General features: G+C 29.8%; 2 protein-coding genes across 2 annotated transcripts; one reads left to right on the top strand and one right to left on the bottom strand.

Annotated features, from left to right (window-relative positions):
* Positions 1 to 2,268: 2,268 nt before the first annotated feature.
* On the bottom strand, positions 2,269 to 4,335 carry LOC126668078 (uncharacterized mitochondrial protein AtMg00810-like). Its single transcript, XM_050361296.1, has 2 exons — positions 4,262 to 4,335; positions 2,269 to 3,238 (listed from the first exon to the last, which is right to left on the bottom strand). Exons 1-2 carry the CDS (start codon positions 4,333 to 4,335, stop codon positions 2,269 to 2,271), a joined length of 1,044 nt encoding a protein of 347 aa, XP_050217253.1.
* A 4,830-nt stretch (positions 4,336 to 9,165) lies between these two features.
* Positions 9,166 to 11,733, top strand: LOC126668077 (uncharacterized). The gene is made up of 2 exons (XM_050361295.1): positions 9,166 to 10,983; positions 11,311 to 11,733. Exons 1-2 carry the CDS (start codon positions 9,166 to 9,168, stop codon positions 11,731 to 11,733), a joined length of 2,241 nt encoding a protein of 746 aa, XP_050217252.1.
* The last annotated feature ends 5,932 nt before the right edge of the window (positions 11,734 to 17,665 follow it).

Genomic DNA, 17,665 nt, shown 5'->3' with positions numbered 1-17,665 from the left:
ATACAATAATATCATAAGTGTAGGAGTATTTTAGAATTGAACTTTTCAAAATATTTTATTTTGTTTTTGAGTAAATTTGATATATATATTATAAAAGGGTAAAGAAAATTCAAATCCTTATGAATTATTGTAATTTAATTTTTATAATAATAGCTAATTCCAATATTTTGTTGTAATTTAGCAGTATGAATCATATATCTAAAATAGGAGATGTTATGTAATTATTTACATTTATCAATTAATTAAAATTACATTATTTTAAAATAAAATATATTAGTTATTATAATTTCTTTTAATTAATAATTATAAATAATTATATATATCACGTCTTATTTAAATTTTTGGTCATAATATTGCATGATATATTTGGTCCAGGTTCAATTAACATATTTTTGAGCAAATTACTTTAAGACCCCTCACGTTTGTCATAATTTACAGTTGGTACCTCTTGTTTTATAATCAAACGATTTGGTACCTTTGTTTTGATTTTGAAAACTATAAACCCCTTCTGTTAGTTCCGTTAATAATTTATAATTTACTTTCAAACGATTTGGTACCTCAGTTTCAATTATATAAACGATTTGGTAACTCAGTTTTAATTATGTAAACAATTTGGTATCTCACATTTTATTTCGTCAATGATTTAGTACCTATATTTAATAGAAGTTTCTTATAGGTTATAAAATCAAAATTGAAATATCGAATTGTTTGATTTTCAAATAATAGATATCAAACTGTGAATTACGGTAAACGTGAGAGGTTTTAAAGTAATTTGCTCTGTATTTTTTTTTATATATATATGCTCCCTGCTAATGGAGTAATCAATAATGGAGGTGGGAATTTTAGTAAAGTAAGATTAGGTTTGTTGACCCTAATTCATAAAAGTGGTTAGGATTTTGCATATCCATGCAAATCCACAGCCCCACACTTAATCACTTCCATTAAAATGAAACTTCCTTCTTTTCTTCCAACTTTCTCTCTTTGTAACTAGTCCCTTTCATTATAAACCTCACTCAAACTCTAATCAATTTTCAATTCCTTCACTCAAACATCAATTACTATACTTTTCATCAACCATAACATTATGGGAAAATTAAACATTTCATAATACAATTGAATGACGCAAGTTACATTAGTTTACAGATTATTTGCAATAATTATTAATTAATTTACTTCCTTTAATTCATAATTCATAATAGAAAATAGGCGGAACAACGCAAGAGTCCAAAGCCTAGGCCTAAGATCGGATCGAATCCAGCCTCAGCAAAAGCACCCGAGATGAAAAACTGGCCTAACTCAACATTCGATTCGGAAAACCAACATAAGTCCATCTCCGCTCTAACACCCAAACTAAACCTGCTTTTCGGGGTCTCATTAGAGACCCGAGATAATTCTCACATCCGCAGTATTGAATTTTTAACTTAAAGAAAGATCCAATTTAACATTGTTGAACTCGGCTCCTACATAGCAAATCCCCAATAATCTTCAAACAAGATATCCTCTAATAATAGAACGTCTGACAAGGGAACATCTAATATCCTACGTATACGAACGACGTCTCCGCATATAATGCGCCTGATACAAAATATAACTAAATTAGACACGTCATCACACCTCTAAAATACAAAGTCTGCCATGTCAACATGCTCTAAAATATACAAAATAGGTAACACTCGGGGTCGATACTCTGTTTTTACATTCTTTAGTATCTTTCTCCACTTTATACTGATTTAACCATTAGAGTAACATCCCAAAATTTATTTTCGGCTTTTACAGTTTCTTTTTTCTTTCAGATGGGTTTAGTGGAGTTTTGTGGCCTAAATATTCTCGAATAATCTATGGATCATCAATAATATATGCCGCTTTTGATTAAAAAAATTGTTCAGTTTATCCATATCAACAAATAATAGTGAGACTAAACGCACTAATCAAACATATGAACAATAGTTTAATATGAATGATTCAGCAAAATTACAAAAAAAAATTAAGATTTTTTTTATGGCGATGAGTATTAAGAAAATGAATTGTATTTCTCATTAAGAAGAAAAGAAATACAAATAAGCCTATTTATACCACAGCAGGTAAGGCAGTTACAAGGAGGGGAAAACACACTTAAGGTGTGAGCTAATGAACTAACAAACTAATAATGAATCTGATACAGAAACAAGAACAGATTCATTAAGAGCAGTTAACTATCTTGAACAGCTCATCAACTCTTAGCTGGATACAGCTCAGCAACCTTCATGCCAGCTCATCAATCCATGACTCTCAGCTTGGACCAATAGCAGCAGCATCAGCATTCCTTGTAGAAGAAGACATTTCTTCTGTTACACCCCCACAAGCTGGAGCATACAAATCTTGTAGGCCCAGCTTGGAAATAGCTTGAGAAAACATAGTAGGAGCCAATGCCTTAGTGAAACTATCAGCCAATTGTCCAGAAGAAGCAACAGGCAAAAGATGAACTATGTTCTTTTGCAGTTTATCTCTAACAACATGGCAATCAATCTCAATGTGTTTGGTGCGCTCATGAAATACAGGATTATGGGCAAGTTGAAGAGCAGATTGGCTGTCACAAAAAATGAGAGCTGCTTGAGAATGAGGCTGAGAAAGATCTTTAAGTAAATACAGAAGCCATTGAAGTTCACAAGTCAAAGTTGCCAATGCTCTATACTCTGCTTCAGAAGAAGACCTGGACACAGTGGTCTGCTTTTTAGATTTCCAAGAAACCAAGGATTCACCAAGAAAGACACAGTAGCCAGAGACTGACTTTCTGGTATCCATACATGCTGCCCAATCTGAGTCTGTGAAACCTTGTAATTGCAGAGAAGAGGTTGCAGAGAAGAAGACACCTCTGCCTGGAGATGACTTAATGTACCTCAAAACTCTGTAGACTGCTTTGAGATGAATGTCAGTAGGACAATCCATAAACTGAGACAGCTGCTGAATTGCAAACTGAATATCTGGCCTAGTTGTGCATAAGTATAGCAGTTTTCCTACTAACTGTCTATAGTGGTGAATATCAGAGATAGGAACACCATCAGACTTAGAAAGCTTTCTGGAATTGATCATAGGAGTAGGAACAGGCTTAGAGTCTGTAAAACCTGTATCTTTAAGAAGATCAAGAGCATATTTGCGTTGACAAAGATTGATTCCAGATTTTGATCTTGCTACTTCCAAACCTAGGAAGTATTTGAGGGATCCAAGATCTTTAATCTTGAACAAATCATGAAGATAAGCTCTGATACCATATTAAGAAAATGAATTGTATTTCTCATTAAGAAGAAAAGAAATACAAATAAGCCTATTTATACCACAGCAGGTAAGGCAGTTACAAGGAGGGAAAAACACACTTAAGGTGTGAGCTAATGAACTAACAAACTAATAATGAATCTGATACAGAAACAGGAACAGATTCATTAAGAGCAGTTAACTATCTTGAACAGCTCATCAACTCTTAGCTGGATACAGCTCAGCAACCTTCATGCCAGCTCATCAATCCATGACTCTCAGCTTGGACCAATAGCAGCAGCATCAGCATTCCTTGTAGAAGAAGACATTTCTTCTGTTAATGAGGAAACCCCATCGAACTCAACCACTCCTTTGGGATGGAGCGGGACTACCTGAGTAAACCTCCAAAAACTAACCTCGGTATTCTACCACCAGGCCCCAACTTAATTCAAACGTTAACAATTCTTCTAAATGCTTCCAACAATACTTGTATTCAAAATATAAACTTGGCTTTTGTTCCATGCTTGTTGTTGTCCACACTTAAAACTAATTAAATCAATCATGATGGATAATTAAAATATATATTTTTTTTTAATTTATGTAAAATAATCAAAACCGATAAATTATGTACCGGAGGTTGGAGTTTTTTTTTCTTTCAAGAACTTTGCTTTCTATGGGACACACAAATAACGTGACATTCTCAAACGAAGTTCTTTTAATTTTGTTGACTTTTACATTTGGTTTTTTTGCTAACACGTTAACACCTACAGAATTACAAATTATTTTTGACAGAAATTCAAACGAAGCATTCTTAACCCACTTTAATTCAAATAATTTTTACTTATAGAGTTATCATATTTAATAAATGCGTATCAATATTTCAATTATTTTCTCATTCTATCCATAAAAAAAAATCTCATTCTGAAAAATCGGAATGTCTAATTTTTCAACATCTAGCTGATGCCAACAGAAAATTGAGCAATTAAGTATTAATTTATCAAAATTAATTGAGCCAGCAATCATATTCACTCACGAAGTACCACTGCTTATATGCCAAAATCCCCAACTATCACCTGTCAACAAAGTAATAATCTGTGTGCAGTCCATTTTTAATACTTAAATACTCTCATACTACTAAACTTTATATTTAAAATTTTATGAGATAAATCTACAAAGGAATTGGTCTATTTAATATAGTTTAAGATGTAGTAATAGAGTAAATAATTATTAATGTGTATCTAATAATTTAATCAAGCTATTAAAATAATGGAATAATTAAATATTTTTCATAATTAGAGCATAAATAAATTATATTTCTTCCATGCATAAAATTAAAATCAAAACTAATGACCTAGAAGATTTAGTATTGTTATCCAACGACTTGATCGAGTGGCATAAAACAATAAATTTGTTCATTATAATATTTAATATTTTAGCTTCAATCATATGATATCATTATATTTCACTATATATCCATATAAATATAAAGAGATTAAAATAATAATATGATATTGAGGAATTATTTTTTGAAGGGAATTAATGAGCAAGGTCAGCAAGAAACTAATAGTGGCTTTTGGGAAATAAAATAAATAGGCCAGCCAACATGCTTTATGATATAACATGACATATGTGTTAAAATAAAATCTATATCGAATTGATGTCGACCGCCCATTATAATATATAGTTTCTAATTAAATTCTACCAAAATCAACGCCACCTTATGTATGCAGTTTGGTGGATTTAATTGTTCATTTACTACATTCAAACACACCAAACGGCACCCTAACTTACTCAATTTAATTATAACTTAAATAACTAAAAATCAATACAAAATGGTGACATTTTCATCATAAATGAGTTTATATGTATTTTATAAGACCAGGAGGAATAAACTTCGTTACATAGCCAACAGATCTCATGGGGCTTTAAATAATTATTATTTAAAATATCCATTTAAAAATGTTGTGGTATATCTACAATTTTTGTTTAAAATATCAATCTATAAAATTCCAATCCAGACTGTAACGCGGAACCAAACAAAATTAACTGCCGGGTGGGGTAATCTTTTATCGTTCCGTTGTTTTTTTTAGCAAATTACTCTAAGACCCCTCAAATTTTTCATAATTCACAGTTTGCTACCTCTTATATAAAAATCAAACGATTTGACACTTTAATTTTAATTTCATCGACAATTAGCAGCTTCTGTTAGTTATGTTATATAATATGGTATCCACTTTCAAACGAGTTAGTATCTCACTTTCAATTATGTTAACAATTTGGTCCCTCACTTTCAATTATATTAACGATTTGCTACCTCAATTTCAAACGATTGGGTACCTCACATTTAATTCCGTTAACGATTTGCTACCTAACCGAAGATTATAAGTGCTCGCAAAATTAGAACTGAGGTATCAAATCATTTGATTTTCAAAAAAGATACATCAAACTGTGAACTGTGACATATGTGGGGAGTATTAGAGTAATTTGCTTTTTTTTTTTTTACTTTAAAACCGTAAAACTAAAACAAGATTGCAAAATAACTATGTGACTATTTAAATTCATCAATTTATGTGTATAATATTAATAATTTAATTCACTTAGATAAAGATATAAAAATAATAATTATTCTAAATTTTAAACTATTAAGTAACAAAAAAATTAATCTACCAATAATTAATTAATTATAATTTACTAACTAATATTAAAAAATGTCAATTAAATATTAACTTATTGTATTTTTATTAAATCCATCATTTATCTTTGTTGAATCAATTTAAATAATTTAATAAACATGTAAAAAAGATATGAGCAAATTAATTTGTTAAATTGTTAGTTATTTTTTTAATAAGAAAAGTTATGACTATACCACATGAAATATAAACAAAACGGCAGAATAAAAATATAAATATGTGACGCACTAGGGTATACAAAACAAGTTGGAATTTTGAGGGTTAGAGAATGCTAATATTTTTCTTATTTAATTAGCTAATCTTCCCAAAACAAAAAAGAGTACTAGTTATAGTAAAAAATCATAATGATCGGAAATTGAGTCATCCTTTTCAATTAATGAAACTTTTCGACTATGTCAAAAGTAAAACATCGCTAATTTTATCAAAAAATAAATCGTATACTTTAGCAAATTGACGACATTTTTAAAACCCTAACAATCAATTCGACATGAATGGAGTTGCGAACTTGAGAGGAACATCTAGACCTCATTTTTCTCTTATGAAACTTACTGTCAAAGGCAGGACGGACGGCCAATTCCGCCTTCATGTAAAGTGGTTGGTTAGTTCTTCGGGAATTCTTGTTTAACTTGCCTAATTTTTTTAATTTAATCAAATCGACCAACTAATTTGATTGATTTGATATAAGATTTTACGTATTTTATACTTTTATGCAACTTATTTTTTTGTGCACATTGCAAAAATCGAACCCATATTGGATTAGTCTATAAAGAGTCTGACCCAGTTCTGCAGAAATAGGCCGAAGATATAGAAATATGTAGAAGAGAAGAGAGCACAACATTAACTCAGCCCACGGATACAATTTGGAGAAATATTAATGGGCCATAATTGGGGTCCGGGATGGCCCTACCAAACCTTACTGGGCTTTATGTTTTTAAAAGGAGTAATTTAGGAAAACACCAAAAAAGAAAATAATTTCAAAAATATCTGCTGATTATAAAATTTGTCGACTAAAACTATTTTTAAATTTTTTTTTTTAAAAGTAAATATTTTAAAATTACTGTTTTAATTTAATTTATCATTATTACCATTGGCCACCGCCTTCACTACTATTTTAATTTGATTTTGTTCAGTTTGATTATAAAATTAAAATAAAACGCGATTACATTTATTTTCAATTTATAATTAGTTTATTTTAAATATACGGATTCGAGCTGGGTTTTCTTTTGCCAAGCAATGAAAATTTAATCATTCGTAAAAGTTCAAACTTCCATATAAAAAACTAAATTTTAATATAAAATTGGAATTGTATAAAAAGATGATGGAACAAAAAGTTTATGTTAAATTTTTAATATAGCAAGGAGGAATGCAATAAATTTCTAAGCAAAAAATTTCACGCATTTTCTTTTAAATATAATCTCTCGAGTTTTACCATCCTTGTATTTTTTTAATTATATTTATAGATATGGTTAGATTATTATTCGTAAACGAACACACATTTCTTCTATTGGATGTCATTTTTGATATTATAAAACGCGAGCAAAATGGTGGGAGATATGTTGTTAGAAAATTGTATTCATCAACGAAAAAATTCTCTAATTTATTTTTTGTTTTTATAAGGCGATCTGCGAAACAAACTGTGCATTTGCCCGATCCTTATTAGATCACCGGATTTGGTTCTCAAACTTTCCCGAAATATGTTTGTAATTGTTTCACAATTTTCTCAATGAAACTGAGTTGATTTTTTCTTTTTAAAAGCCTAAAAAAGAGCCTAAACTCAATTATTCAAAAAGGTTAAACTTAATTTAGATAACAATGTATGTATAATTTGTCATCGAACTTGATGGTCTTCAAATAGTTGATGTAATTCCCACAAAATTAAAAGACATGGGCGAACCTAAAAAGAGTTTATGGTGGGTATAGTCTATTTTATTATTTAAATTTTTTTAAGAAAATATAAATTTATAATTTAATAGTATAACTTGTCCTTCTTAAAAATTATAGCATTGTCCATTTTAATTTTTTTTTTTATCAATTTTATTCATTTTATAAATTTTTAGTACAAATTTTTCCATTCTATAAAATATTCTTGATCTACCACTGACAGATGACGACATCTTTTTCCCGACAATGATAGACATTAAATGAACCATAGTTATATATGATAAGTAGTCCAAAAGAAAATTAAAACTATAGAACACTAAAAAGAAATATTATGTAATAACTTTGACAGATTGAACTAATTGATGTGCTACTTTATTATAACGGTGACTCGGTGAGGTATGTATAGAACACGAGATTTTTGAAGTTTGGATAACAGATGTCAAATATTATGATAGATATCCCAAATCGAATTGCAAGATATAATGAGAATTAATCGATTGAATAGCCGGAGAATATCGCCTTCGAAAATCAACCTGTCCATCCTTTAGATATAGCCCAATTGATTCCCTCATGTAATGCTGGAAAATGTTGTTTACATTACAAATTTGTACGGTTTAATTTAGTAAATTCTATTTTTTTAAAAAGTCTATTTAATTTTAAGAGAATATCACAAAAATATACTAAAAAGACCCCTAGATTTCACGCGCTAGTTTTTTATAGAGCAGAATTACATTTCCTACATATTCATGATGCAAGTTTACATCACCACGTGACCAACAGAAAATGGACACGCGTCTTGGGTAACAAACTCTGACAAGGAATCATATATCACGGGATCAGCGTTTTATTCCTAATAAAATTCATAATGAAAGCCAATTAAAATTCAACACCTGGCTATGTTTATTTCTTTACCAGAAAGAAGGATTCTTTCCTAACAGAAACACACATGGAATTTTCAAAGATCTAATATATCAAATTAATACACAAATAATACGAAATTTCCTTACAGTATCGTCTCTTTCCCAAAGATTAATCGCCATTGTTGAAGAACCACAAGGTCAGGTTACAAAAAAAATTCATATCACACTGTATCATATATGTATATATACATTCATCTTGTATTAGTTATTTATTAATTTTCCTATCTGTTCATAGCTAATTAGCAATGTATTAATCGGTCAATTTTGCTACCTACAATATCAGCTGTTTATAGAGTTTATGTTTTACAAATATAGCTAATTAATCAGATGTTTACACTGTATCATATATGTATATATACATTCATATTGTATTAGTTAATTATTCTCTGCTTTTACTAATTAATCCAGTTTTACAATTTTATATATAGATGGAATCAGTACCTATAATGATACAACACAAAGGCAAATGGGTGGACACAATCAAATATGATGATTTTGAGGTTATTGGTGTTCTCATACCACAAGACTCATCATATTTGGATCTACTGCAAATAATAGCTCAAGAGCTACAAATTGATCAGGGGAAACATAAAATTGAGATAAAATATCAAGTGAAGATTCAGTATCCACCAATCAAAATCATAGACAATTCAAGCTTCAAATTTTATTTAGAGATCAAGAAGAAGGAATTGGATTTCACATTGTATCCTCTCTGCATATTAGTATGTGATGATACCATCCAGACACAGACACTTTCAGAATCTACAAGAAGTATTTCAACAGCTATATCAGCAGCTTTTTCAGCAGCTATTTCAGAATCAAACAATGAGTCAGATACAAGAGAGATACCTTCACGATACATCTGTGATACATTTGGTGAAATAGGGCAGTATACGAAACTTCTTGCATTGGATACGATAGAATCAACCTATAACTCAAATTGGGAGCTGAAAGATCAAGAAATGGTATCAGAACCACAAAAAGATCAAGAACTGAAAGTTGGACAATATTTCAAAGACAAAGCAACTCTTCAAGCATGCTTACGGGTTCATGCAATCAATCATCACTACCAGTCAAAAATAGTGAAATCGTGTCCAAAGCAGATTTTAGTGAAATGTATCGACGATACGTGTCAATGGTATCTAAAAGCATCAAGTAATGGAGACACACAACAGTTCATCATTCGCAAACAGAACATGGACCACACATGCCCAATAGAAACCAGATTCAACAATCAAAACCAAGCATCTGCATCACACATTGCTGAATCCATCAAGCTGAAGTATCTAAATGTCAAAACAAAATACACACCAATAGATATTAAGAATGATATGGAGACTATACATGGAGTCAAGATCAGCTACATGATGGCTTGGAGATCAAAAGAAAAGGCATTTGAGATGTTAAGAGGAAAGCCATGTGATTCTTACAAAGCGCTGCCCACTTTTTTATATATGCTTGCAGCTACAAATCCTGGATCAGTCATTGACATAGAATTGAGAGACGACGACTCATTTTTGTATGTATTCACAGCATTAAAGGCATCAATTGAAGGTTGGCAGCATTGCAAACCAATCATGGTTGTTGATGGAACATTCTTGAAGGCAACATTTGGTGGCATGCTTCTTGTTGTAACAGCTCAAGATGCATCTGGAAAGCTATTCCCTCTAGCATTTTCAGTTGTAGATTCAGAAAATGATGATTCGTGGGAGTATTTTTTCTATCAAATTAGGGAGGCATTTGGAACAAGAGAAGATATATGCATTGTATCAGACAGACATCTCAGCATAGAATCAGCTGTTAAGAAGGTATATCCTGAAGCTGCACATGGAATATGCATATTTCATCTACTTAATAACCTGAAGACACATTTCAAGAAAAATGCAAAGAATATTAAAGAACCTTTCTTTGGGGCAGCCAAAGCATACACTGAGAAGGAATTTAACTATCACATGAAAGTGTTGAATAGTTTAGATGATCGAATTATACCATTTCTTACTGATATTGGCTACGCTAGATGGTCGAGGGTACATTGTAAAAGCAAAAGGTACAAAACTATGACCTCTAACTTAGCCGAGTCATTAAATGCAGCAATTTTACATGCAAGAGAACTTCCAATCACATCATTACTTATGCACCTACATGACCTCCAACAAGAGTACTCATACAAAAACAGAAATATTGCTATGAATACAGTCACAACACTTACAACAAACCATGAAGATGCTCTTTTCCAAAATTACATTCATTCACTGAAACTACAGGTATGTAAATCTAATATTAAGCTTCTTTTATAAAGCATATCACTATTTGTAATGTATCATAATTATATAAATTATGTAACTGTTGCAGTGAGATAGTGTATCATATATGTATCTACTATGTATATAACATGTATCTATACTAAAAAAAATACAGGTATACTTCACTGGTATAATTCAATGAAAACAAATAAAGTATGTAAAAGTCTAATATTGATCTGGTATTATTTTATACATCACTATTTTATTATCTGCCATATTAAATTATGTATCGTATATGTCCTCGTCGAATAGAAATTGTATCTTAAAAATTCCTTGGTTTTTACTCAGGTAAAACCGTCTACAAAAAATATCATATCAGTGATGGAGAATGGCAAAAAGTACACAGTCAACATGACAAAGAGGACGTGCACTTGCAAAAAGTTTGAAACCGATGAAATTCCTTGTAAGCATGCTGTAGCGGTTCTAAACAAGGACAAGATTGAACCTTATGAATATTGTTCAAAATACTATACAAAAGCAGCTATGTTAGCAACATATAGTGAGACAGTATATCCATTAGAGAGGGAAGAATGGATTATACCAGAAGAAGTCAAGGACCAAGTTGTCTTACCACCACAACATAGAACAAGAACCGGAAGGCCAAAAAATAGAAGATTCACATCACATGTGGAAAGAAAAGGCAAATGTGGAAAGTGCGGACATGCTGGGCACAATAAGAAGACCTGCCAAAACATGCCAAAACCTGCATAAAATTTTCATATTCATAGATACATGTTTGAACAGTAATGATACATGTGACTGTCACTTGTGTTAGATTCTATTTCTTTACTTGTCTGCTGAAAAAGATGGTTTTTAATTGATGCATTTTCTGATTTTATATACTTTATTGTTATCTTTATTCTTGACAATCTGTGTAAAGTTTTAAGATGCAAAGAACAATTCTTGATTGAGTTATAAGTTTTGTTTTTTCTTCTTTCATGTTTTACTATTTGTTGGATACATGTATGATTGATGGAAGATACATGTCTGATACATACAACTGTTCAGACATTATTATACATAATTTTCAAGATTGGATACATGTCTGATACATGTGTGAGACATGTCTGATACATAAATGATATATGTCTGATACATACAAACTGAATTTCATAAAAAGTTTTGATACCTGTTTCAGACATTATCAGAACATAATTCTGAAGACAAAAAAAGGAACAATGGAATAAAATCATTGATTCATTAATACAAACAACAAAAAAACATTGTTCAAACAAACATTAAAACCAAAAAACCAAATAAAAAACCATTGTTTATCCAACATATGAAAATACTAAACAGCCATTGTCCCCTCAAACTTCTTTTTTCCAGCTTTTTGTTTGAATCTTTTTGGTTTGGCCTTCTGTTTATCCTGCTGATCTTCATATTTCTCTGACTCACTCTTCACATTGAAAGCAACCTTCCATCTCCCATATTTGTACAAACCAAAAGAAACACGCCTTCGATGGTTCTTCACATCAAAGTTTGTTGTCAGCTCGTCCTCTTTTCCATGCACAACATATTCAGCAAAACAGAATGCAAAAATTCCACAATCACTGCATGAAAAAAAAAATACATCAGCTCATATAAAAATATAATGTTACAAAATAAAAAATAAAGTACAATACTTACTTAAATTGCTGATGTGGTAGATTGTCTTCAAAAATCAGCTCGATAGTTTCGTCAAGTCCTTGACTGTTTTGTTACATCAGCTCATATAACAAAACTTAAAAACGTTCTGAATGTCAAAAATACATATAATATACATAATAAATACATATCTGAAATAGAAAATCAAAATTATAAATACACGTTGTAATAAACAAAGTGCAATAACATATAAATACATTTAAGATACACATATACACAGCAATCACAAACTGATTTTATAAAAATTAAAAACCCTAACATATAAAATTCATAGAAAAATAAATATAAAATTTAAAAATCTTTAAATACAGATAAAACAAACACAAACAGAATCTAAAAAAATACCTTAATCACATGAATTGGTTCATCAATATGAAACGCTTTACGATCTTCCTTCCAATCAGCGACTGAATCGCTAATCACACGCCTTCTTTTCCCAATAGTTGCATCCACCATTTTTCCCTTCAGTTTTACATTTTGAGGAACAGCCACAGCAGCACTGCCTTCACCCTTATCACTCGTTTTTTTTGCTAATTTTCGTTTCATCGTTGCAGGTAATTCTTTTTTTTCCATGTTAACTACAATGACGCCGTTTTATACAGAGAAAAATCAGAAGCAATAAGTCGATAATGGCTAGAAATTAGGAGAAGAAAATAAACTGAAATAGAGTAGAGGAGATCATGTGAAAGAGAATAGAAAAACGGTAACAGACAGGCTGAATCAAGCGCGGTACATGTGTCAAACAGATATACACGTGTACGAATAAGAAAGAGTACGTGGTGATGAAAGAATTATAATCAAAACGGTAAAAAAGATATAAAAGAGCCACAGTTGTAATTCATCTCATACAAAAACTAGCGCGCGAAATATGGGCCCAATTTCGGCCCTTTTTTGTAATTTTCTCTAATTTTTATTATACAAGAGTTTCATTTATAATTTTTATCACCTGTCTTAAATTGTGGCATGAACCCATCAGATTTCTTGTAATTAATTATGTAGTATGATGCCAATGTTTAATGAAGACTATTTTGATTTAAAAACAGTCTAATGAATAAAATTAAGGTAAAATTCACCTCGAAGCCCCTCTATTTTTATTTTTTTTGCTCAGAAATCTTCTACCCGTTAAAAGTTATCTTTTTAATCTCTATATTTGTCAAGTTTCGATTTTTATGCTTTTTTCTTGTGACTGGAAGAAATTCTTTTATAAATAAAGAAACTGAAAAATATAAAAAAAAACATATACTAAAATATGGCAAATATAAAAATTAAAAAGTTAAACATTTTTGAAACAAAAACTTTTCAAATAAAAACAATAAATTATACGTAACGAGTATAGCATAAAATTGTAGTATTTTGCAGCTTTTTTCTCTTACAAATTTCAATAATAGAGTGTTTTCAAATTTCAAGTGTGGTTGTTGCAATCTGAGTGGTGAAAACATTGCTCAATCCCTTTTCAGGTACATATATCCAATTCAAGATTATCTCATTTTTCTTTTCCTGAAAATGAAAAATAACATGGCTGTAAATTAAATTTTGTTTCACTGTCTAGGCATTATTGATAGTTTATTGACAGACGTCATTTCCTTTCCCATTTTTCTTTTATATCGATCATTTTACTACTATTTGGCATGCCTTTTAACATTTTTTTTGAAAGATTATTATTTTAAAGATTAAACTAGACAGCTTATTATAGTATTATTTTAGCAAGTTGGAGAAATTATATTAAAATTCCAATCCAATAAAATTATAAAAATCCTCTTTTATTAGTCAAATAAATCTATGTAAATAATACACGTCAGACTCAACATATTTTGAATATATTTATTCAAATTTGTAAAATTAATAAATTAAATAGTTTTAATTTTTCTGTGAGTATTTTATTAGAACGGAGAAAATAATAACTATATAAAATAAACTTTATGTTTTCCTTAATGGGTTTTGTTTACTATTTGTCATGCCTTTTGAAGTAGTCATAAAAGGAATGATTTGAGCAAAAAGTAAATGAAAACCTAATGAGTGAGGCCCATGTTAGGATGTTACCCAAAGATAGCAGAATGTTTGAAAAATAAAGAGGGTCCTATGCTGCTAATATAAAGCATAACACAACAAATATTATATGAAAATGAAATATGATTAAATTAGTGGAAAAAAAGAAATATGATTAAATTCAATTTTTTTAATGGGTAAGTTATGGACAATTTAATATAAAGGCATTTAGCTTTTCAATGCCAACTTGTAGACACCATCATTTTGTGTTAGAACTTAAAACTCACCTTTCTCTCTAACCCACTTTTTTGGTACTCCAAATTTCTTAAAATCATTTCGTGGATACAATTATTAGGACCAAATTTCTTCTCATTGACGTTTTAAATTTTTTATTTTGACTCAGAAGTTATTATTTTGACTGAAAATTTAACCCAGATAACAATGATTAGCACAAAAAATGTGCAGAAGATTTTGTTTAGAGGCTAGTAAACGCCGGTTCGGTAAGAACCGATCAAATTAAATAAAATAAAATTAATTGAATTATTTTATCTTTTTAATTGAACTGATGTAATTATAAACCTTAATAAAAGTTAATTTGAATTAACTAACATCTAAAAAATGCAAAATCAGATTACCCTAATTACCTGGCTAATCAGGTTAAAATGATAAAGAACAATAATTAAAAAAATAGATAGTGAATTAATTCGATTGATCAAATTTTAAATTTTTTGAACCGTAACTGAACTAGACTAACCAAATATATTAAATTTTTTAACTAAACTTAACCAAAATAAGGTGGTTAAAACGGCTAATTCAGTTTAATCAACGGAACGATCACCACTAATCCTTTTACCATAGCCTTTCCAAAAAACAAAAAATTAGTCCTTGGAAAAACAAAGTTGATTATGAACAAGAGAATATAATCTCTAATAGATACGCAGATTTTACAGTGTAGGGCATAAGGGAATAAACTTTCTTTTCATATGATATGTACATAAGCATCTTAGACCAAATAATTAAGATTTTTTTGTCATTTGTAATTATATTGTTTTGATTAATTATGCATTTAACAAAGTATTGAGCAAATAGGTCATTCTTTGAAATGTCCATTGGCGCTCTGCATCTATTAGATTCTAAATTTGACTCCTTTTCAATTAAGATCATTAATTTCACCATGTAATTAATTAGTTTCATGAACATCATCATTTGAACACCTGTGATCTAACTTAAAATATTTGCAGGTAGGGCTACCATTTTTCCTTCATGGAATTCATAGCAGAATTTATGGATTTAGCTGAAACCCTAAATCATTTTTCTTGATTTAATTTTTAAAAAAAAAAACTAGAACCCTAATAAGTAATGATTTTTCTGATCTATAAGATGTTGACGTGCTCCAGAATATAGTATTGGAATCTTGACTAAGGTTCAAATTTCTAGTTAATATATATTTCAAATACTATTACAGTTTCACAAATGAACATAAAAAATGTTTTAGCATAATTTGTTTTTTGAATTAAAGTCCCAAGTACAAATCCTTCCCAAATCAAAAGAGGACTGTTAAATTTCTAGTGATATGATATGAGGGGAATGTGATTATTTATCAAATTCACAAAATCAATTAATTCAGTCACTGTGGGAGTTAGCAGTAATCATTTAATACACATGATGATGATTTAGATTTTTTTTTTTTTTTTTCTGTAACAGCATGATTTAGATTAGGTTATGCAGAGAAAAATCACTTAATGCTTGAAAGTTGAAAGTTGATACGTAAATGATACTGCAAGCAATCTAAAATTTCTGGAGTAAGAGGGCATTATACTTCTGCATCTGATAACGGAAGTTCAAATCTGAACTATTTTGGGTTAAAAAAAAATTGCGGTTATCGAACTATATTGAACTATGTGACAATTTATCAAAAAACTTTGCGGTTTTTGCTTATATGCAAAGGTAAATAAAAATCGATCTGAAACGAGTGAATAACCTCCCGTTTAAATTACTAAATTATTATAAATGAAAAGTGACTAATTATTTTGTTGCAAGTGTATAGTTTGGTAACGGTAAATATTTTCACTCCTTACATTGAATCTTACATTTTAACGTTTTATTGAACTTTGAAATTCTTTTTATATATATATATATATATATATATATATATATATATATATATATATATATATATATATGTTCTTATGAAAATATATAGTTTCGATATTGTTTATTTCCGCGTTTCTCATTTCTGTGCAATATATATAATAAATAATAGGCTTAAGGTCTGAAAAACTACCGACCTTTCAATTTTTTTTCAATTGCACCCTCACCTTGTAATTTCTTCAATAGCACCCTATTTCGTATTTTTGGCTTTCAATAGCACCCCGACCTTGTAAAACAGTCAATTTTATCCTATTTTGTATTTTTGACTTTCAATAGCACCATAAATTATCAAATTAAACTCATTTATCGAAGACTTATTTGAACTTTTTTTAAGTTAAAAGATTTGTTTAAAAGTGTTCAAGTAGAAAAAAGTATGATTTAACCTTTAAATTTAATTTTTTTGAAAATTTTCATCCTTATAATAATCAAATCGTCTAATTTTTTTACTTTAGGGTGCTATTGAAAGTCAAAAATACAAAATAGGGTGCTATTGAAAAAAATACAAGGTGAGGGTGCTATTGAAAAAAATTTGAAAGGTCGGTAGTTTTTCAGACCTTAAGCCTAAATAATAATCGCAGTAAATAAAAATGAACCAGATCATTAGTGGTAGCATTAGGGCATATCAACTGCTAAAATTGAGCTTATTAATTCTACTTCATTGACATCTCTGTTGGTTTTGACAATTCTTGACTGTTGAATAATCAGCTTTTTCATGAACAAAAAGTCTGTGGAGTGATGATGAGAGACAAATTAAGAGTGACGAAAAATTCCAAAAATTCAGTGGAAAAATATAAAATTAGATTTTCATAGAGCAGTCACGAGGAGATCAGTCTTACACTTACACAGAAAACATCAGATC

The sequence above is a fragment of the Mercurialis annua genome, linkage group LG2, assembly GCF_937616625.2.
Source record: "Mercurialis annua linkage group LG2, ddMerAnnu1.2, whole genome shotgun sequence".
In the NCBI taxonomy this organism is placed as follows: domain Eukaryota; kingdom Viridiplantae; phylum Streptophyta; class Magnoliopsida; order Malpighiales; family Euphorbiaceae; genus Mercurialis; species Mercurialis annua.
Note: the sequence above shows the minus strand (reverse complement) of the source record. Positions and strands in the feature narration are given on the sequence as shown.

Bases quoted from the DNA above. Each gene is read 5' to 3' on its own strand.
- LOC126668078 (XM_050361296.1), bottom strand. From the start codon at position 4,335: ATGGACTGCACACAGATTATTACTTTGTTGACAGGTGATAGTTGGGGA. The intron at 3,239-4,261 runs GTGAGTGAATAT...ATATGGTATCAG, and splicing joins CATATAAGCAGTGGTACTTC to AGCTTATCTTCATGATTTGT.
- LOC126668077 (XM_050361295.1), top strand. From the start codon at position 9,166: ATGATACAACACAAAGGCAAATGGGTGGACACAATCAAATATGATGAT. The intron at 10,984-11,310 runs GTATGTAAATCT...GTTTTTACTCAG, and splicing joins TTCATTCACTGAAACTACAG to GTAAAACCGTCTACAAAAAA.